The sequence below is a fragment of the Manihot esculenta genome, chromosome 4 (genome assembly GCF_001659605.2).
Source record: "Manihot esculenta cultivar AM560-2 chromosome 4, M.esculenta_v8, whole genome shotgun sequence".
Lineage (NCBI taxonomy): Eukaryota > Viridiplantae > Streptophyta > Magnoliopsida > Malpighiales > Euphorbiaceae > Manihot > Manihot esculenta.
This window is the reverse complement of record NC_035164.2, coordinates 27404103-27426746: the sequence shown is the minus strand read 5'-3', so window position 1 is coordinate 27426746 and position 22644 is coordinate 27404103. Positions and strand designations below refer to the sequence as shown.

Sequence of the window (22644 nt, the reverse complement as noted above, 5' to 3'; positions counted from 1 at the left end):
AAAATACATCTTGAGTTTACCTTTATTGGATCTCAGGATATTATATATAAATCATGAATAATCTTAACCTACTTTTGTTTGGTAAAAAATAATTTATATTTAGAGAATGTTTTCCAAAAATAATATTTTTTAAAGAAATGCTTTCCATGAAAAATATTTTCTAACAAAATAACTTATTTTTTATTATTTAATTTTAATTTAAAAAATAAAATATATTATTAAATTTATATATAAAGGTCCTAATAAAATTTTTAAAATTTAAAAAACAAGCTATTCTTTTTTAAAAAAGTCATTTTCTTAAAAATAATTTATTTTTTTTATCAAAAAAATAATTTTCGTTTACTCCAAATACTAAAAAATATAAAAAATAATTTTTTTTTAAAACAAACGGAACCTTACTTTATAAAATAATGCTTTTAAAAAACTTTACCTTAGGTCCTAACAATCTAAGTTTCTCAAGTAGAGTGTTACAAGTGTATTGTGATTTTATTATATTTAGAGGTATGGTATAATGAGGGAGGATGGTCTAGAAGTTTCTTAGTTTTTTTTAAAAATATATATATACATGTATACAAAATTTAAGAATAAAACTTACCGTTATTAAAATTATATTAATTTTGATAAAATTTTTGGTTCTATATAAGCTCTATATACACTTTAAAATAGATATAAAATCTGAATAAATCAAAATTTTCTAATCGGAGTTTTATATATATAAAAGGTAGAATTATACAATACATATTAGAGCATGGAAAAATTAACATAAGAGTAGGTGAACAATAAGGACTTGTGAAAGCAATTGTGAGAGTGAGATGAGAGACTAAGGAAGGTTCTATTAAGGACATGAGTTGGTAATTGCTTATGCAAGCCTAAAGAAATTAAAAGGATTAGTTAGTGGTCTGGCAATTTCTAATACTGAGTTGTTAGCTTTCATTTTCCTCTTGCAATTCTAGCCAGTATATGGGTCACTGCCTCACAGGTTGGCTTGATTTATTCTATAGAATGCAATGGTCAAAGGGTTTCTTTTGTTTTGAACTAATTGGCAGGTTGTGTATGCAAATGGGTCCTTGTCATTTTTATTAAAATATTAATCCTCTGCTAATGCTTGACAACCGGTTGTGCTTAACTTGTCAAAACCTTAATCATTAAACTATTCTTGTAATTTGCGGTATGAAAAAATTTATTATTTAATTTTATAAAAATTTTACTAATTAATTTTTTTATATTGAAATATTTTATTTTATTTTTTTAATATTTAATGATTAGATTAATGAAAAGATTAATTAATAAAATCTTTAAAATATTAAAAATCTTTATAAAAAGTCTAATAATATTCTAAATTTTTTTATAATATTTAACATGTAAAATTAATAAAAAATCTTATTTCAACAAATATTAATTTTCTCCATTTTCTTTTTCTATAAAGTATAATTTTAAAAAAATCACATTGGCCTTTCATTTTTCTTATTTAAATTACATATAGACATAGTGACTTTCATTTTTCTTGTTTAAATTACATATAGACATGGTGAATTTTTTTTTTTCACACTTATAAAGTGGGAGGAAAAAAATTGATATTGCTAAGCGTTTTGGCCAATGAGTTGAATCGTATCGAGTTATTATTGCAAGGTATTTATAAATTTAGTTTTAATTTTGATTATTTGATTTCAATTTAATCTAATTTAATCAATAAAATTTTAATTTTTAGATTAGAGCATCTTAATTTTAACTCAAAATTCAACTTGATGTATTCTAATTTAATTTAAAGAGAATTGAATTTAATTAAATTATAATTTGATTTTTAAAATTTAAATTAAGGATGTAATCCGTAGAATATCAGTGAACCATTAAATTTTATATATTTTATTTAATAATTTATACAAAAAATATTTTTCATTAATATTTTTATTTAATATTTTTAAATAAAAATATATAATTTTTTTATAAATATTATTGTAAAATATTTTTATATTTAATTAATTATTTATATAAATAAATTCAATTAATAGTAGTCAATACATAACCTATTGTAAACCCAATTAATCCATGGTGATTTCTAATTTAGATATAGATTTGGTTTTGATTTCGATTTTTGAACCGGGAGTTGACCGGGTTGGTTGAGTAGAACATTTGGGGTCCTGAAAGATAGGTTCGCTCGTGTATCATTTATAGCTGGCAAGAGCTGTCCTTTCTTCGTTTCGAATAGGCTTTGCTTGCTTCCTTCCTACACGTCTCTCTCTCTCTCTCTCCCTCTCTCAGTTCTCCCAACTCCTCTTGCTCTGCTCTCTCAGCTTCCCTATGTTGCTCGACAACTGAATGTTTTAGGGGTTTTTTTTTGTCTGATTGAAACCAAAAACCCAGAAGAAGGAGAAGAGAGAAAGAAATATGAGCGTCTCAAGGTTCATCAAATGCGTCACTGTTGGTGATGGTGCTGTTGGAAAAACTTGCATGCTTATCTCCTACACCAGCAACACTTTCCCTACTGTATGTATAAACAATTATGCTTGTTTTTCTTTCTTTTTTCCTTTTTGGGTTTCTGTTTGGTTCTTGAGAAAATGTGCCAAGTGGAACGTATTTATCAAGTCAATTGGGTTTTGTACAAGTGTTTTGTTTCCGAAATTTAGTCTATAGATATTTTCTTTTCCTCTTTCTTGTTGTTCTGTTTTCTTGTCGAGAAAATGTGGAAACATGAAGGAAATTTAATTTCTTTACTTTTTCAAGAATGTCCTTGTTAAGTCAACTCAGCTTTCGCAAAAGTAATTGGCTTAATCAAGATTTTTTTTTTCTCGGTAAACAACTTTTTGGTATTAATGTCTAGCTTAAGGCTATTTTCGTATCCGTTAGCGTGTAGTTGCCAGGGAAACACTGGAAGTTAAAGAGAAATCCAACATTTTCTTTTTTATTTTGCTTATGTTTGCTTATCCAATGTTTGGATACCAACAAAGAAATTAGCCCGACTCTGTTTCATCCAAGAGATAGCTTTGGTTATGTGATTTTTGGATGTGTGTTTTACTTGGAGCCAAGTGAAGTGTCAGATTTGGGCTTTTCATTCGAGGAACAGAAACAGAAGCAACGTTCTTGTATCCCTAGTTTGCCATTTTTTTGAAATAGATAAAGTCAATCACTAGCCCGACTCGAACCTTTGACATCTGGGAGACTAAAAGCCAAATGGATGATTTGTATGTTTGGTCTGTGAGATTCACTGAAACACTCTTGATCTCGGGCAAAAAATCTCCTTTTAGTTGAATATTGAATATTCAGAATTCAGGTGCTCATTTGTAACTTATCTTGAGGAATTTATATGAAATTACATAATCCAATTTAAAGTGGGAAACAGGGGAACCGACTTATAATGTGTTTGCCTGGATTCTCTCTTTAGTTTTGTTTCCACAGAAATGTGATTCATTATTTTATATCAACTTTGAAGTTATAATGCTGTTGTTGGGTTTTAATGAGTATTTATTTGTTTATTTTATCTGTTTGTCTGGTTACGCTGGAAGGTCCTTTCTCTAACTCTCTCTTTCTCTCTATCTCATATTTTAAAAGCACAGATACCAGTTAGGAGCATCACTTTGGTGTAATTAGCAACCAGTGTGCATTTTGTTCTATTAAACATTTGATTGAGGAAAAGTTTCCCTCCAATGACATTCATGATATTACCTTTGTTTGGGAGGATATTTGTAGTTGATGCCTATACATAGGCTTTATGCTTATTTAGAGAAGGTTCTGTTGTAGATTATTGGCTTTTTTCATGGGCCTTAGTACTGTTTAAAGTTTTATTGGAAACTCTACCGTAGGATTGTTTTCCTGATGATTCAGCATTTCAGTCATTTCTGCAATTAGCAATGAAATTGTGTTAGCTTTGCGACACAAATAGGACAGATTTTGATATGAAGAATTATTTATTGTACTCCTTCATGATTTTCCGTGAAACAGGATTATGTGCCGACAGTATTTGACAATTTCAGTGCGAATGTGGTTGTGGATGGGACCACAGTCAATCTAGGGTTGTGGGATACTGCTGGTATGTGTGTAATTTGTAACTTTTATTCTGTTGTTAAGGTTTATTATCATCAACTTCATGTATTTGTTTGATGGGGCAGGCCAGGAGGATTACAATAGATTAAGACCTTTGAGTTATCGTGGGGCAGATGTTTTCCTGCTTGCTTTCTCTCTCATTAGCAAGGCCAGTTATGAAAATGTTGCAAAGAAGGTATTATCAGCCTTATCTCTTAATGCTTCTTGTCATCTTTTAATGGTTTGATTTTGTGATGTTCTTATGAATTTTCCGCATATGTGTTTCAATTTCAGTGGATTCCTGAATTAAGGCATTATGCACCTGGAGTACCAGTTATTCTTGTTGGGACTAAGCTTGGTTAGATACTCCTCCTCTGCCTTTTCTTTTGTTCTTTTTATAGTGATGATGGTAGTTATGCATTAGTTCCACATATCTTGAAAGTCTTTGCTAGGACTTCAAATTTCTTGACTGTAGGATGCTTTGTAGCTCATAACTTTTGCATAGCTTATGGACTATTGGTATTCATCTTCATTTTTCAGAAATTGCATTCATTATACTTTTTCTGCTTCATTATTCCTTCAGGAGGTTGAGTTATCATGCTGTGGGTATTTCAAGAATCTACTTCTTGGTTGTTATCGATTTCTAGCAATTTCTAAGAAGTTTCCAAAAATAATTTTTCAAAGAATTGGAAGTATTTTGGTCCTCTTTTGACCCTTGGTTTTCTCCTAAATTTTTTGTATGTCCTTGAATACAGTTGTGTTCGAATAGAATCATAATGATGGAGCAGTTTTTCAATACTTCCATTTGTGGGGCAGTTTCTATTTTAATTCTTATAATAATTGGATGTTTTCCCTGGAACTGAAATATGATGCTATGGAAGTCTTCTGCAATTAATTATCACATAATTTGATTTATTCATAAGACATAAGGGCCAACAATCAGCTGTGAGAACCATAATTATGTTACTAGTTTCCTTTTTCCTTACCATGAACTATTGCTGATCCTAGTTATGGATGGTTAGATAAAGCTGGAACTCTGGCTCGGCATATGCGAAACTTATGTAATGATGCTTATAATTTTCAGCTGAGATGTTTTCAGACCTTAGCATTCCATCTCCCAACATGATTGATAGTGAATGGCATTTTATGAAATTCAACAGCAACATAATCATTTATCTATTTTTTCTTAATCCTGGATGAGAACATTTTATGAAATTCAACATCATTGTTAAGATAATCTTTTATCTACTTTTTCTTTCTCACTTGAGGACAAGGAGGAGGAAGGACAAGGAGGAGGAAGGAGAAGGGGATGCTTAGTAAATGTTTCTATAGAAGTAACGCTTGTTTACATTTGATCACATGCATTTGAAAAGCATTTACTTTAATTCAGAACCGTGGGAAGGTGAATAGTATGTTCAAAGGTGGCCTAATTTACGGGAACTGTGGCAGTAGAGTATGGAATAGAAGTACAACTGAGGGTGAGACCTTTCCAAAATTTGTCTAAATCTGACTGATTTGAAAAGTTTCAGTAATTTATTATTGTACTTGTGCCTGACTGTCTTTTCTGATATATGCAACTGGCACATTTGGAAAATAGGCGTTTAACTATGAGGAGGACAACTAGAAGAAAACAAAAACTAGAATTTAAACCTCTACCAATTGTGGGCACCTTAGTATATTTGCCTGGTGATACACAAATCAATTGGTCTTTTCACATTATCAAAACTTAAAAATCTAGAGTGGATATCGAAAAGAATTGGGAGGATTAAAAAATCTATTTTGAAATTTTTTTTTTTTTTTTTGATAGTGCTCGTGTAATTTCGTTAACATTGAAGGTGAGCATTTGCAATGAAATTTCCTTTCAAGTAAATAAAGCATCAATCAATGCTTAGAAAATAAAGTCTACTAGTTTGCATATATGGCATGTGGACCAAATCTCTCCTAATTGATATTATGATCAAAACACTATCTGGACATATCTCAGTTTTTATTTTTTCTGGTGAAATCCCATAACTCTATGCTATTGGATATTATTGGATCTATGCATGCATATTTTTTAATGAAACGCTTATCTCAACTGTGATTAAAATGCAAAATTACTTTCCCCATATTTGATGAAACTACCTTATGTTGGTTGCCCAATTATTCTGATTGATTATGTGATGCCTTAGTGTAGAATGTGTCCTTGTGCTATTTCTAGACTTCTTCAGTGAGAATCAATTTTCATTACAGCTAAATTTGCTTCTTCTAGATCTCCGAGATGATAAGCAATTCTTTATAGATCACCCTGGTGCAGTGCCTATTACTACAGCTCAGGTATATTGTCCTTTGCCATATAAAGAATTATTTTGCGTGTCATATTTTAATGTCACCTCGATTGTATCTGTGGTTCATCACTGTCATCTCAGCCTATGAGAATAACTTTTCTGTCTTTGTTGAAAGGGGGAGGAACTGAGAAAGCTAATTGGGGCTCCTGTTTATATTGAATGTAGTTCTAAAACTCAGCAGGTATATATTCTGTTCCTTTCACATTGCATAAGCAAAAGCTGTCACTTACCTCATTGCTGACATATTATTTCAACCATCCTTTGCAAATTACAGAACGTGAAAGCCGTCTTTGATGCAGCCATTCAAGTGGTTCTCCAGCCAGCAAAACAGAAGAAGAAAAAGAGAAGAAAGGCTCAAAAAGCCTGCTCCATATTGTGATTGAAAAAGAAACCATGGGAAGAAAACATGACCATCTAGGCATTTATCCCATTTATCTTTAGCTATATATCTTTACGTTTTCCCAACTTGAGGAAGCGGCAGAGATCTGGTATTAGCATCTACTGACAGAACTAGGAAGCACATTATAATCATCAAGTTGCTAGTTAGTCGCATTCTGGGTCGCATTTCGATTTGCATAATATGAATGATTGCTTCTGTTAAACATGCATACCTTCCTGTTTCTTTAGGTCATTCTGTATTGAGTGCAGTCAGGATATCTCTCAAATGTTAAACTGTTTCCTCTTGTATCATGTATGACTTGTAACTTGATTTAGTGCACCTAAAAAAATCAATTTGCTCATGGATTTGGCTGATTTTGATAGGTGGTATACATCTACTTTGCATTCGTTATAAACGATGAGCAACAATAGTTTCAAAGACTAGGAATGTAAGAATGCTTTTGTAAGTTTATTAAATATCAATTATTTATTACTATTTTTTTTATCGAAATTATTAATATTATTGTCTAGAAATGTGTAGAGGATAAACTAACATAGTCAATTTTAATTCATTTTAAATTCGAGTCGGATATTAATAAATTTATTAATAATTTATTAACGAGTTAAGGAAGGTTAAACTTTTATTAAATTAAGTTTTAAATATTTCACGATCAAAATAAAAAACCGAATATCAAACTAAGCTAAACTTGTTAAATAAATTTAAAATTAATGTCAAATTTAGTGTAATAAATTGAATAGAGTCAAATTTAACTTTTATGGATTGATAATATCAAATAATTTCATAAATAGTTTAATTTATTTTTGAATTAATGTAATTTATATATAATTTCATAAATAGTTTGATTTATTTTTGAATTAATGTAATTTATATTTTAAATTAATTTATACTCGTTAGAAAAACCGAATATGGCGGCAAATCTTTAGTGGAGAGAATGGTATCTATCTTCTCTGTAAAGGTATTGAAAATAAAAATCTGCGGTTCATTTTAATCATGTCAGCTTCAAGCTTTTCTGGATTCTTGAACAATGCTACTGTTTCTGCTAATAGGCTTAGGACGAATATTTCTCTGAATGTTATGAATGGAGCATCCAGAAGAGTCTTAGCTGAAATCCCAGTTATTAAAAATAATAAAAAAAAAAAGTGAAATTTGCATCTAGAATTAGATTCATCATTTTTTTCACGATAAATAACATTATCCCTTAAAAAAAGTTATGCTTTCGGTTTCAGGATATTTACATAAATGATACACCAATTAAAAAATTATAATAGTAAAAATACATCAATTTTATTTTATAACATAAAATCCCTTTGATTTTTATTAAAATAACATAAAATCTCATTTCACATTTAATAATAGTTTTCTAAGTGATCTGAAATACTTATTAAATAATATATATATATAATTTAATAAATGTCGCATCAGTAAAATAATCTAAAAACATAATATATAATTAAAGGGATTTTATATTATAAAATGAAATCTATGACTTGTATCGTCTGTGTAAGTTGCCTCCTGTTTCGGCATCAATGATGGGCACAAGTGATGATATTAAAATGTGGAATGAAATGGGTTGACTAGAAAAAGGCCAAATTTAAACTGGAATTAAATGATTCTTTCAGTGATCACATTGACCTTGTGGATGATTGAATAGAAAAGTGTCACCTAAGAGCTAATGCTAGCCAGCAGTAGTTGAAAGAGATTGATTTTTCCTGATAGGTTTACTTATTGGAGCACCTAAATATAACAAAAATCCCCCATGTTTCCTTTTCAAAAATTAATTATTCTTCTGTACCTTCCAACTTTTTTCCTGGAATTTATACTGTACCCACTTTCAGCAGTCAAAATTATTAGTGGACCTCTCTATTTCCACTTCCTTTCCCTGCCAATCTCCATTAAATACACCAACTCCTTCATTCTCCTATGGCATAGTTAATCATCCTAGTAGAGTTTCATCAATATCTTGAAAATGGCATCAAAGAGAATATTGAAGGAGCTCAAGGACTTGCAGAGAGATCCTCCAACTTCATGCAGTGCAGGTTAGAAGAACAGTGAAGTTTGGATTCATCATCTTGGTAGATTCTTGTTTTGAAGGTTGTGTGATTTTCAATCTTCATGTTTATATTTTTTCAGGTCCTGTTGCTGAAGATATGTTTCATTGGCAAGCTACCATCATTGGCCCAAATGATAGTCCATATGCTGGTGGTGTTTTCCTTGTCACTATTCATTTTCCACCTGATTATCCTTTCAAACCTCCCAAGGTATCTAAAGCAGAAACTACTGAGCCTTTTCTTATCTCTGATGGGGTTCTGTGTTTGGAAAAATTACAAAAATATTTTAATGGAGTGATTTTGAAATAAAAATTAATTAGTTAATTTCATAAAAATTTAAAAAATGAAGCTTTTTAGCCGTTGGATTTTTTAAGGAAACCAAAGTGATAAATCTTTATCCTGTCAATGATTGCTTGCAGGTTGCCTTCAGGACCAAGGTTTTCCATCCAAACATCAACAGCAATGGAAATATCTGCTTGGACATTCTCAAGGAACAGTGGAGTCCTGCACTTACCATATCCAAGGTGCTTAACACCAAAGTTTAATATTTCTAGAGTTCTAAACTGTGAAATCTCGAGTTTAAACTCAGTTCAAAACCAAATAAGCAAGGAAAAATTGAACTTTTAATTGTTAATTTCCCTTATAATTAGACAAGCGAAATGGGGCTTTTTGTAAAATTAGGGTCGAAACCTTTTTTATTTGTGATTTTAGGGTTGGAAATAAAGTATTTGTCATTTTGGGGTTCGGCTGCCACGTGGCAGCCGAAAAGGAGGCCTGGCGCCTCTTTAAGAGGCGCCAGGCCCTGGCGCTTCTTTAAGAAGCGCCAGGAGCAAGCTGGCGCTTCTTTAAGAAGCGCCAGGAGCAAGCTGGCGCTTCTTAAAGTTTTTTTTTTTTTTTTTTTTTATAAATGTAGTCTGGCGCCACTTAAAGTGGCGCCAGACTTTTTTTATTTTTAAATTATTTTTTTATTTTTTAATTATTAATATATTATAATAAAATATTTATATTATATTAATTTTTTTATTTATATTATATTTTTATAATAATAAATATTTTTTATAATTTTAATATATTAATATTTAAAAAATTTTATTATTAATATTTAAATAAAAAATTACTGAAATTATATTTCAGAATTATAAAATTGATATTATGTTACGATTAGATGGATAAATTTTTTTATTATTTTAATATATTAATACAGTAATTCTGTAATTAAATAGTATCAATATTTTTATACACGTTTAATGTTATTTCATAATTTTACAAAATACTAAGACTAGTTATAAATAATTTTAAAACCAAGAGAACACTAAATTTACTTTTAATTTAGTATGTAGTCTGAACACTTAAATTTTTGCTTTAATTTACTTTGAATTAGATTAATTAATTAACTTTTTAATAAATTATAAATAACTTAATTCTCATATAACATCTAATAATAAGATAATATAATAATTATTTATAACTACAATAATTATTTATAACTACGCTTAGTATTTTATAAAGTTATAAAATAACATTAAACATATACAAAATATTTATACTATTTAATTGCAGAATTAATGTATTAATATATTAAAATAATAAAAAAATTTACTTTTTAGTAACTTAAAGAGGCGCCAGCCGCCTCAGGCTCCCGCCTCTTTAAGCGGCGCCACGCCTCCATATTTATAAAATTAAAAATATTCTATATTAATATTCATAAATAATAAATATATTAATAATAAATATATTAATATTCTAATATTTGAATTTTTATAGTATTCTTACATATTAAAAATATTTTTATAAAATATAATAATTATTTATAACTAGTCTTAGTATTTTGTAAAATTATGAAATACCATTAAACTTGTATAAAAATATTGATACTATTTAATTACAGAATTATTGTATTAATATATTAAAATAATAAAAAAATTTATCCATCTAATCGCAACATAATATCAATTTTATAATCCTGAAATATAATTCCAGTAATTTTTTATTTAAATATTAATAATAAAATTTTTTAAATATTAATATATTAAAATTATAAAAAATATTTATTATTATAAAAATATAATATAAATAAAAAAATTAATATAATATAAATATTTTATTATAATATATTAATAATTAAAAAATAAAAAAATAATTTAAAAATAAAAAAAATCTGGCGCCACTTTAAGTGGCGCCAGACTACATTTATAAAAAATAAAAAAAATAAAAAAAATAAAAAAAACTTTAAGAAGCGCCAGCTTGCTCCTGGCGCTTCTTAAAGAAGCGCCAGGGCTTGGCGCCTCTCAAAGAGGCGCCAGGCTTCCTTTTCGGCTGCCACGTGGCAGCCGAACCCCAAAATGGTAAATACTTTAATCCCAACCCCAAAATCGCAAATAAAAAAGGCCCCAACCCCAAATTTACAAAAAGCCCAGCGAAATGATTTCTGAAACATGCTTTGTGGGATTGAAGCAGGTTTTGCTCTCCATATGTTCTCTGCTCACAGACCCAAATCCTGATGATCCACTGGTTCCTGAAATAGCTCACATGTGCAAGACTGACAAAATCAAGTATGAGTCTACTGCTAGGAGCTGGACCCAAAAATATGCCATGGGCTGAACCAACCCTGAATTAATTTGTCAGAGAATTTGCATTTTCTTCTCCTTTATATATATAGATTTTTGCATCATCTATTTGTCATGTTATCTGAATGAGGAATGGGATTATAAATAAACTTAGCATGGAGAGCATTGTAATGCGAATAATAAATTTGTGATTTTATAAATATTATCTTATCAATCAACTCAATAGTTCTCGTTTCCAAACACTATTGAAAAAATAAGTGTAAGGTTGTGGCACAGTAAATTGTTAATTTAAATATTTAATTATAATAATATATTAATAAAAAATCTTGCAAGCACAATTAAAATTATAAAAAAGTCTTGATATTTGTATTATTTTATATTTTAATTTTAACATTTAAATTTTAGTTTAATCGACTCAACAATCTAATTTTAATTAGATGATTAAATATAATATTTTATTATTTTTTAAATATAAATTAATTCTATATATTAAAATAATATTAACTTATACTTAACTATAATTAGATGATATATTTAATTTTAAAAATAATAGTAATTTAATAGTTAAATATATATTAAACAGTTTCAATAATAGATAAATTTTATTTTACATTAAAAATTATAAAAATTTTATATTAAAAGTATTATTTTTTATTATTTTATACGTATTGCTATTTTGAATTAAATAATATATTTATTATAAAATTTTATAATTATTACTGAAAAATAAAATTTATCGATGTGAATAATATATTTAATAATTAAATTATTTATTTTTAATTTTAATTTTAAAAAATTAATTAAAATTACATCCAAACATTAACCTTTAATCCATTTATCTAAAATTCAAATATTTAAATTAAAATATAAAATAATATAAATATTAAATTTTTTCAGTTAATTAATTAATTAATTAATTAAAAATAATTATATAATAATTATAATAATATACGTGATATGCTAATTATATTATCAAATTAACCTACATACTATCAAATTTAAAAATTTATATATTAGCTAAAATTAACCTAAAAATATAAATATTGAGCCAATTAAATTAAAATTAAGAGATTTAAATTAAAATACAAATAGATGCATAGTTAAATTTTTTAGATCAATTGGATTTTTATCAAATATAAAATAAACCTTTATCAAAATATTTTATCATATATATAGTAAAAAAGTTAATATTTTTTTATAATACTTTTAATTGGAGAAAGGAAGAATTTATATTGTTATTATGACGACTGGTTTAATACGGTTTGAAAAGCGAAACAACATCATTTATCACCAAATCAGATGAAGGGATGAGTTAGAGAGCTAATTCAAGTAGGCCAAACATCCAAACATCATCTGATATTACTTAATGGTCGTCCAAAGTGAATCACATGTTGTCAACATATGATTGGACCACGTTCCTCGGTCATTCAGTTCTCACCAACTAAAGAGAGAATCAGATGATCGATATTCAGTTAAATAGAAGGCTCGCCTTGTAGAGCTGACCGAGCCTATCATAATATCTTGTTACTATCAAGAACGTTACACAACATGTCTTTATTACACCTATAATTACGGGATTTCTTATTCATTAAGTGATACTAGTCGGAGTTTCAGGAAAATCATCAACTAACTCTATCTTATTGTTAGAACATGCATTCTAATAGGCTCATCTCTAAACTCAAATTCTTTATTTACACTCGCCCTTCTTGAAAATTTACTAATTTAAGCGTTAGAATGACTGTCTTTAAATACCAACCACCTCATTTTTATTTTTTATAGATTGAGAAATCATATTATGGTCATTTTTGACAATATTAATATTATTTTCAATAATGAATTCTTTATCATTATTTTAGCTTAAGAAAAATATATTCGAAAACAAGAAGCAAATTATTTTCGTACAATTTTCACTTTTCAAAAAGTAAAAAAAAAAAACCAGCCAAATAATACTTTCGAACTTTAAATTTATATATAGTCTTTAAAGCCGTAGAATTTCAAATTCAAACTCCAAAACTAGTCAGCTATACTCAATGTGCTTTAATCTAGAGCAAGTGTGCTTTCACACGCAATTCTTTCTATTTTAAACCTCAGCTGACACATACCTCTAGCAAACTTTATTTTTCTTTTTAAACAAAACAAAGCAATATATTTAATCACACACACAAAAAAAATCCCAAGTAAGCTATTCTTGTCATTTTTGAAGTCCATTAATCAATATGATAATTATGTGGACCACAAAGCATACCAATTACAAATTAATTTCATTTTTTAAAATAATAAAATTAAATATTTCTCTCGTCAAGTTTTTTTTTTTTTGCATTTAATTAATAAACAGTCATTTTCAAAATTTTGTAATGCTAACATCAATCTTTAGAGACACTCGCATGCTAATATAAGATTAATTTAAATTTGTGGCTTGCCAACCGTATCAAGATAGTTAATCCATCTCTAACAAAATAAAAGAAAATAATGGAAAAACAAATTGAAAGGTGGTTGCAATAATTCAACAGCAAGTGATTGAGAGTACGAACTAATTTTATTTATTATATTTTAAATAATAATAATAATAATAAGAGCTTTAATTAATAAAATTTTGTATAAGAAAATATAAGGTAAACAATCATATAAAAATAATAATTATTATCTTGATTTGAAAGATTTAATCATATTGATAAAGTATTTTAATTAGCTATTCGACCTGAAACACATTTTATTAATTGTTTTATACTGGATTAAAATTTATTTTAAATTATTTAAATTAGTTCCAAACCTATTTATTATTATTTAAATAATACTAAAATTCGTTTAATTTTATATTTTTAAATAATAATTTATATAAAAATATTTTTTAACTAATTTTTTCATTTTAAAAAATAATATTTCTAAACAAATATTTAAATTATAATTTTTAATTAAAATATATAAAAAAAAATTATTCAGATTGACGCTACTTTGATCCTTCCTTCGCATAATAGATTTGCAATAACAAAAAATACCGGGTGTTTTGGTGGACAAAATCTATGCTAATTATGTCAGTAAGGGATCTAAGATGATTTTAGAGACAATGTCACATATTCAGATAGATCACATACTTGGAGATTGTCTCTTTAAATAGCTTGTTGGTAGTTTTATCTTGATAGGATTTTGATTTTGTGATTGAGTCTTAGTAGGATAAAGAATCCTACTGTTTAGGACTTTAATTTGGAATGGGTCTTGAAAGTTTGTTTAGTTTGAAATAGGCCATAGACAGACTCATTAACGTTCTGGAGAGTTTGTAAAGGACCATGTCATTAACATTCTCGAGAAGCATTGTAACATTCTTGAGAAGCATGCTTGTGCGGAGTTTGCAAGATGGCTACGTGAGTCGGTCTTCCCATCATACTTGTCTAAAGAAGGCAGCTTAAATTTGTCTAGAAAAGATTTTGCTAAGTCGTCCTCCAACTACTCTTTTTGAAATTTTCTTACCACATCCATCAGTCTCGCGTCCCAATGCCTACCTTTTTAGTTTTTAGACTTTATTTCAATGGTTTCATGACTTTCCGCTATCCTCTCCTATGAATTGTCTTTATTTTCCCTGATACAGATGCCATGGGATCCTTGGGGATGGAATCCCCTTCTCGTTCTTTTAATAGTTCCGTCAGCATCTTCAATTTCTCCAGAAGTTGTTCTCGTCTTTAAAATATAACTCCATACTTGTAAGATTCCATTGTTGATTGCTTTAGTGGTACCATTATTATCTATTGTCGCGATTAGGGGTGAAGAGATTAGAAATTAGCTAAAGAAAGAAATGAAGGTAAACAATCATGAAATTTTTATTTCTATGACAGCGATTAGGGGTGAAGAGATTAGAAATTAGTTAAAGAAAGAAATGAAGGTAAACAATCATGAAATTTTTATTTCTATTTCCATAGATAGCGCCAATGATGTTGCTTCGGTACATCGTTTTGTATAATAGATCTGTAAACAAATAAGAAACTGGATAGTTTGGTGGGCAAAACCTCCAATATTTGAGTCAGTAAGGGATTCAAGATGAATTTAGAGAAAATTTTATATATTCGGACGGATCATATATTTAGAAATCGCCTTTTTAAATAATTTATCGATAGTTTTATTTGGATAGCATTTTGATTCTATAATTGAATTCTAGTAGAACAAAAAATCCTACCATTTGAGATTTTAGTCTAAAATGAGTCTTGAATATCTGTTTAATTTAAAATGGGTTGTAAATAAACTCGTTCAGACTTTTAGCCCTTTAATGGCTCCGGTATACATATCACATATTACTATAAAATATATATTATATTTTAAATTAATTAATTATTTAAATAATTCAGAAAATAAACATACAATATGTAAAATTCAAATCCCACTTAAATCTATCATAGGTATATTAATTTTTAAACTTAAATTCATCTTAAAAATGATCTTATGCAATCAAAACTCATTTTAACAATAATAAAATCGAATACTTAAAAATATTTTAATTTTTTTTGTTATCTGCTTGGCTTATAGTTAATCTTTCAAAATTAAGTTTAATTTTATAAATTTTATTGTATTTACAGCCGTGTAATGCATATTTAACAATGATGTATCTGTTTGACTTTAAAATTTTAATTATATATGCATATGCATACATATAGATAATTACAAAATAGATAAATTTTTTTTTAAATATATATAAAATAGATAAGTTTTTAAATTTAAATTTTTTTATTTTAAAATATTTACCTTTAAAAAAAATTATATCCCATTGTATAACTCATCAGTTAATTATATTTGACTTCAAAGCAATGAAGTCTGCCTCTCCTCATGTCTTGCCTTTCAAATTCAATGTGCTAGACCCATGCCTTACACTTGATAATTCAATTAATGCACCCACTGAACTTTATATTAAATCACTACTCAATCTTCTCTCCATCTGAATACATATATAAATAATAATTTATAGTTTATATTTTTATAAGTGACTTTTAATTATATTTTAGTGATATAAATCAAATAAAATGTTATTTTTAATAATTACTTTTTTTGTAGTTTTAATTTTAAATCTTATTATTGTTGAAATAAATTTCTTTTTTTTTCTTCCTTTTAACAAAGCAAAGTAAAACCATTTCTTGGACTGAATGGTTTTTTTCCTTACTATGGATTTTTTTTTCTTTTCAGTAATAGCTAAATTCCATTATTTAAAAAAAAAACACTTTGGTGAAAAGATTAAACATAAGCACTAAATAATTTCCAACTGATTCTTTAAGGTTATTTTCCAATTTATCTATTATTATTATTATTAATAAATTGTAAATTTTATTTATACGTCAGCGTATTAATTTATAGTATAATTATACACAGGCGGAGGAAAGATACGGCAAGGGGGCACGTGCCGTACCGGCGACCGGAAAATGCTTTGGAGGAGATGAAGATGCTGCAGCGGCGCAGCCGGTGCCCTACCAAAGGAAAGCTCCTGGCTTCACCACTTATTATACATTCATTTTAATTTTATTTTATATATATTAGAAATATTGTGAGACGATTTCAAAATTAAGGATGTCACAATAAATTTTTAAATTTTTAAATTTTATGATGCCTCAAAAATTATTAATAAATTTAATAATTTTATTTATGAATTTCGTAATATTATATATTTTTTTAAATGTAATATTCTACTCTTTAATTTTGTAATATTATACTTCAAAAAATAGAATTTAAAAATTCTTGTAGGATTGCCGAGTTTTAAAATATAGTTTTCAATAAAAAAATATTTTTGTACGAATAGTAGGAGTACATAATCTTTAAACCCCTTCGAATTTACTGGCCCAAAAAAAAAAAGGCCTTTCGAGTTTCAAGAGCTTAAAAAAATCCCATGGTGCCCCCTCCGTCATCCCCACAAATTCCCCTCAGCCAAAATAGCCGGTAGAATAGCCTTTGTGAAGTCTGAAAATGACCGGATAACGGGGGTTTCCCGCGAAATTTGCCGGTTTTCTAAACAAAAAGTAAATTTAATTATATTCTTTCGAAGAAAACTCCTGCGTTCTCTGCACTTCTTGCTTTGCAAACAAAAACTTTGACCAATTTCCCTTGCTACTCTTTCTTCCTCAAAATTTTATAAACATCTCTTTGATTTATTCATTTATTCAAATTAATTTTTATTTTCAAATAAACCCACTTGCTTAACTCATCTTAATCGTCAGAAAAACACTCGTCTTTAGTTTATTAGTAGTTCATTTTTTGTCCTGATTTTTTTATGTGAAGCTTGAAATTAGTTGCATTAGGTAGGATGATAATAGTATTTGGTGGCAGTCTCATTTTACATTCCTTGGTGAGCTTGAATGGCAAATGGCTACAAAGTTTAGGTATTTTTTTTATTTGTTTGTCCTGTATATATCTTGCATCATTCACCATTTTTTATACCTTTTTTTTTCTCAAGATCTTGTGGCTAACTTAGTTGTTTTTCTATGGTGGGTATGCGAATTCTATTGGGATTTGTTTAAAATTCATGAATTTGGATCATTCAGGTGGAATCTGATAATGGGTAGCCTTTTTAATCACAATTAGCAGCTATAAATTGTGCCTACATGGTGGTGGAGTCTGATATTACATTGCTTATTCTAGCAATCTTGCTATCCTAACCATGTTAACCCTGTTCTTGCAGATATTGAAATGATAACATCAAGAAGTGGAATAGTTCTTGTGGAGAGTAAATTTGCAGAAGTATGCAAATTCAAGGAAGAATGGAATCTACAGAAGCTTTGATATTGGGGACGTAATCAGTCAAGTATAAGACGGAACTACAGGAGCAAAACATGCCAGCTGAGGAGGAAGCTCAAGCTACTGGGAGAAGGAATGTATTAGTTGGGTTAAGATTTGATAACCATGGCAGAGAACTGCTGAACTGGGCACTTGTGAAAGTTGCTGAACCTGGAGACTCTGTTATTGCAGTTCATGTTTGTCGAAGTTCCAGTAATGCTCCCTGTTTCTCATATATTGATTTTCTGTATAATATATAGAATACATCAAATTGATATTCTCTTAAATGCAGGAGGTGCTTTGAAAGAAAAGCCCTTGTTGGATAGTTACTTAGAAGTATATGATGGCTTATGTTCCCTAAAGAAGGTTGCTGATTACAAACTTTACTAATACCTATCTCCTGGATAATACAACAATGACAACTTGACATGATTTTTCGTGCTCGGGTTTCAGGTTGATCTTATCGGTCAGGTCTGCACAGGAATTTCTGTTCAAAGGACTTTGGTTAGAGAGGCAAAGATCCATAATGCTGTGGCTCTAGTTGTGGGGATCAGCAATCAAAGTGCTCTAGGGTAGGGAAAGCTAGAAACTTAAGTTCTGCATTTGCATTTATTTGATTTACATTTTTTCTCTGATTAGTCTAAGCAGATACCATTTGTAGGGGTTGGACTTCCACTGCTGGATATTGTACTAAGCGACTGCCTCCAACCACTGATGTTTTGGCTATCCGCAACGGCAAAATCTTGTTTGGAAGGTGCATCAGTTATCAACTCTCAGGTTTAGTATTTGTGTCCTTAAAGAAGCACATTTGGGTTGATCCTACAAAGACATAATGGCATGATTCATTTTGCAGGAAAATGATTTAAATGAATTCTTGTAGAATCATACAAGATTTCAACTTCTTTCAAATTTTTTAGTTAAAAAAAATTGAATTCTTTCATTCCAAACAAGAGAGTTGTTAGAAAAGCTTATGAAATTCTTGATTCCAAACGGGGAAAATATATACTATTTTCAATTATGTCAGGCCTCAGTGGAGATCCAAGACCAAGTCTAAATCTACTCAAAAGTCCCTTGCCTGATGATGTCCAGTCTGAGTTTGGAGGTTCTGAGTTAGATACTGTAAAATCTAGCATTGAAGTTTTGACAAGATGTGAGAGCCAAAACTCTAAAGACGAAATCCCAACCCTTCCACATGAACTTCAGAAGAGATCAACTGCTTATTTTACAGGAGATATTTTGGATCAGAGACCTGGTTGGCCACTGCTTAGGAGAGCAACTTCAGCTAGTCTGAAGACCCTGCAGGCGAGGGAATTGTCTGTGGTGCAATGGGCAATGAGCTTACCTGTCCGTTGGCCACATAAAAGTCCTCTAGGTTCAAGCACAGAGAGATCATCTGAACGGGAGAGTAGTGACAGCTTGGAAGAGAGCAATGAGATTGGTGCTTATGGATCAGGGGAATTGCATTATAGCTTGGAGATTCTGCTGAAAACTAATTTTTCTGGTTGCAAATGGTTCAATTATGAGGTTTTGAAAACTGCAACTTCAAAATTTTCCCCAGGTTTTTACCATAAATCTATCGTGATTCACAAGATATGCACTAATGGAGTATTCTTTTTTTTGCCTCCTGAAGCATATTCTCATTAAAAATTCCTGATCTTATTATAGGGAACTTGATTGGAAAAGGAGAATGTAATCGGGTTTACAAAGGAATTCTTCCAGATGGCAAGCAAGTGGCAGTAAAGATTCGAAAGTCTTCCCCAGAAGCAAGGAAAGATTTTGCTCAAGAAGTTGAAATAATCTCCTCACTGAACCACAAGAACATTGTAAGTCTTGTGGGGGTTTGCATCAGAGATACTGATCTCATCTCTGTATATGATTTGTTCTCTAATGGAAACTTAGAGGAAAATCTACAAGGTAAAGCTTCAATTTTTTCTCCATTTGATGAAACTTGATAGAAACAATTCTGAGGTGAAAATTCATATCAATTGTATAGGTGATAGCAAAGATAAATCTGCAGTATCATGGGAAATGAAGTCTAAAATTGCTATCAAAATTGCTGAAGCCTTAACTTACTTGCACAGTGAATACTCACCTCCTGTTATTCATAGAGATGTCAAATCTTCCAACATTCTTCTTTCAGATGAGTTGGAACCTCAGGTATTCCACCAGACCAAATATGTTCTCCAAGCTCTTATGACTGTTGCAGAATTATAACATGAATTTGTTATTGTTCTATGAGATAGTTATCTGATTTTGGGCTAGCTATATGGGGACCAACAACTTCATCTTGTATGACTCAATGCGACGTAGTTGGAACATTTGGATATCTTGCTCCTGAATATTTTATGTATGGGAAAGTCAGTGACAAGATTGATGTGTATGCTTTTGGTGTAATTCTACTTGAGTTATTATCAGGAAGAAGACCTATTGGTCATGAGACTTCTAAGAATCAGGAGAGCTTGGTGATGTGGGTAAGAGTCTTCTGCATTATTAGAATATTTGCTTCTGTTAGTTTAATTGCTAACATTGAGTTCTGTTGATTTAGGCAAAACCGAAAGTCGATTGTGGAAATGCAAGAGATATATTAGATCCAAATTTAGACGAATACTTTGATGAGGATCAACTGCAAAGAATGATTCTTGCAGCCAAACTCTGCATTACACGTTCAGCTAGGCTTCGTCCTAAAATGATTGAGGCACAACATTTCAGTCTAAATTCTGATAAGAAAAACTCATATTCCTTTGCAAACTCATGTTCCTTTGCAGCACTAATAGAGTGGTAATATTTTCCCTTTCTTTCCTCAGGTTTTGAATCTCCTAAGAGGGGATAAAGATGCAGTGACATGGGCGAATCTTCGAAATAAGGATCTAGAGGATAACGAAAACCAAGAGGAAAATGATGATGAAGTTTATCCAAATTCTAGTGCAGAGTTACATTTGAATCTTGCATTGCTTGATTTGGATGATGATTCTATATCATCAAGTAGTTTGGAGCAAGGGAATAATCTTTGTGTGGAGGAATACTTGAAAGAAAGGTGGAATCAATCACCAAGATTCAACTAATTTTGTTTCAATACTCTCTTGATTACTCTTTTACTGCTTGTTTCACAGCCAAATTTTCCATAAGCTTGTGGAACTGTACCTGTTCAGTAGAAGGAGCAAAACCAATTTCAGGGTGTGTAACGGTAAAATATCTCAACTTTAATTTATAACACAAAAACCCATGATCATTAAAAATTATGGGGATTTCATGTGCAAGTTAAAGTTGTTACCTTGCTGTTACACGCCATGAGTTGAGGTATAATGCAATTTACACGATTTAAGAATCGTAACAAGTCATGTTCTATGTGATAATGAATGGATCAAGATCCTTCGCCTTTAGGAACTCTTTTTTGTTTTTTCAACATATCCTATCGTGGAAATAAATTAAAAAGCTCGCTCCTTGTTTAGCGTGAATGATGAATTCTTTTATTTCAAAAAAAAATTCATAAAACAAAAAAAAATTAATTCAATTAAATTCTTTTAAAATTCTTAATTTCAAATAAAATGTCTAACGAGAGAGAACTTTTCTTTATAACAAAAGTTTAATTGAGGCAGCAGCAGTCTCATCATGCAACAGTCATTTAAATACCTATGTCTCATGGTAGCCACTGAGCAAAAATGATAGGGTAAATTATTATTAAATTCTTGTATATTATCAAAATTAACTAATTATTTTATATTTAAAAAAAAGTGAAATATATATTTACATTTTATACTTTATTCAAAAAAATCTTGTCACACTATAAACTTTAAAATTATATTATAACAAACTTAATCATTCAAAAGTATAATTAAGATAACTTTATAATTTTAGTACAAAATAACATGTTAAAAATCAAACAATTACACAGTCAAAAAATAAGGACGAAAAATAAATAATATACGAATTTAATTCATCAATTTGCTTATATCTATTGCTTATATCTATGCCTAAAAAAAATACATATATATAAATAAATAAATTAGTCTGCAATGATGGTATGGTATACAGTGCATAATATATTATTAGATCTCGTATCTCAACCTAACATGGATTACAAGTACAAATACATATATCCATAAAACTCAAATAGTTACATAATTTTATTAATAACTTAAAAAAATATTATTTAGTCCTGGAATAGAAAAACTTACTATTTAGTTCTTAAATTTTTAAAAACACATTAAAACATCCCTCATATTTTAATAATCAACCAATTAGTCCTTGCTGTTAGGTTTTATGTCTAATGTTGTTAGTTTTGATGAGAAAGGAGAAGACATAAAATTTATAGTTCGAAAATAACCTTCTTGTAATGTTTAAAAGCCCTAAACCAAATTCAAATCCCTAATTGTCATATCTCTCTTCTCCTCTCGTTATTTTACATGGTAGCCAAGAAAATATATAGTTTTTCATCTTCTATATCGTGAGTTTAGGAAAAAGTCAAGAATTTCTTCTTCTTTTCTTAAATCTTGTTTGCTTTCTCTTATTTGGAGTGAAAATGTCATCTGATTCTAGTGGAAATA

At 29.2% G+C, this 22644-nt stretch overlaps 3 protein-coding genes across 5 annotated transcripts; all 3 read left to right on the top strand.

Moving 5' to 3' along the window:
• Positions 1-2187: 2187 nt before the first annotated feature.
• Positions 2188-7084, top strand: LOC110613138 (rac-like GTP-binding protein 5). Its single transcript, XM_043956204.1, has 7 exons — positions 2188-2484; positions 3937-4024; positions 4104-4213; positions 4312-4375; positions 6269-6333; positions 6460-6525; positions 6619-7084. The coding sequence occupies exons 1-7, from the start codon at positions 2386-2388 to the stop codon at positions 6721-6723; spliced, it is 597 nt and encodes a 198-aa protein (XP_043812139.1). The 5' UTR covers positions 2188-2385; the 3' UTR covers positions 6724-7084.
• A 1534-nt stretch (positions 7085-8618) lies between these two features.
• LOC110608143 (ubiquitin-conjugating enzyme E2 10) lies at positions 8619-11577 on the top strand. 2 transcript variants are annotated; one of them, XM_021747351.2, is made up of 4 exons: positions 8619-8780; positions 8875-9002; positions 9212-9316; positions 11250-11577. In XM_021747351.2, exons 1-4 carry the CDS (start codon positions 8711-8713, stop codon positions 11391-11393), a joined length of 447 nt encoding a protein of 148 aa, XP_021603043.1. In that variant the 5' UTR covers positions 8619-8710; the 3' UTR covers positions 11394-11577. The 2 variants fall into 2 exon arrangements, with proteins under 2 accessions (XP_021603043.1, XP_021603042.1); XM_021747350.2 differs by having other exon boundaries at positions 11247-11577.
• Positions 11578-17195: 5618 nt separating this feature from the next.
• On the top strand, positions 17196-21534 carry LOC110608144 (proline-rich receptor-like protein kinase PERK9). Of its 2 annotated transcripts, none has more exons than XM_021747352.2 (11): positions 17196-17706; positions 18006-18313; positions 18393-18466; positions 18554-18672; positions 18762-18877; positions 19125-19658; positions 19766-20014; positions 20094-20257; positions 20344-20571; positions 20646-20795; positions 20905-21534. In XM_021747352.2, exons 2-11 carry the CDS (start codon positions 18157-18159, stop codon positions 21160-21162), a joined length of 2049 nt encoding a protein of 682 aa, XP_021603044.1. In that variant the 5' UTR covers positions 17196-17706; positions 18006-18156; the 3' UTR covers positions 21163-21534. The 2 variants fall into 2 exon arrangements, with proteins under 2 accessions (XP_021603044.1, XP_021603045.1); XM_021747353.2 differs by lacking the exon at positions 17196-17706 and adding an exon at positions 17810-17885.
• Positions 21535-22644: the final 1110 nt, after the last annotated feature.

What these genes read in the sequence shown, in the direction of transcription:
- LOC110613138 (XM_043956204.1), top strand. Translation starts at nt 2,386, where the DNA reads ATGAGCGTCTCAAGGTTCATCAAATGCGTCACTGTTGGTGATGGTGCT. An exon ending in TCTTGTTGGGACTAAGCTTG is followed by an intron (nt 4,376 to 6,268) that starts GTTAGATACTCC and finishes TGCTTCTTCTAG; the next exon opens with ATCTCCGAGATGATAAGCAA. An exon ending in TGCCTATTACTACAGCTCAG is followed by an intron (nt 6,334 to 6,459) that starts GTATATTGTCCT and finishes CTTTGTTGAAAG; the next exon opens with GGGGAGGAACTGAGAAAGCT.
- LOC110608144 (XM_021747352.2), top strand. Translation starts at nt 18,157, where the DNA reads ATGCCAGCTGAGGAGGAAGCTCAAGCTACTGGGAGAAGGAATGTATTA. An exon ending in GCTTATGTTCCCTAAAGAAG is followed by an intron (nt 18,467 to 18,553) that starts GTTGCTGATTAC and finishes CTCGGGTTTCAG; the next exon opens with GTTGATCTTATCGGTCAGGT. An exon ending in AACTTCAAAATTTTCCCCAG is followed by an intron (nt 19,659 to 19,765) that starts GTTTTTACCATA and finishes ATCTTATTATAG; the next exon opens with GGAACTTGATTGGAAAAGGA.
- LOC110608143 (XM_021747350.2), top strand. Translation starts at nt 8,711, where the DNA reads ATGGCATCAAAGAGAATATTGAAGGAGCTCAAGGACTTGCAGAGAGAT. An exon ending in ATCCTTTCAAACCTCCCAAG is followed by an intron (nt 9,003 to 9,211) that starts GTATCTAAAGCA and finishes GATTGCTTGCAG; the next exon opens with GTTGCCTTCAGGACCAAGGT. An exon ending in CTGCACTTACCATATCCAAG is followed by an intron (nt 9,317 to 11,246) that starts GTGCTTAACACC and finishes GTGGGATTGAAG; the next exon opens with CAGGTTTTGCTCTCCATATG.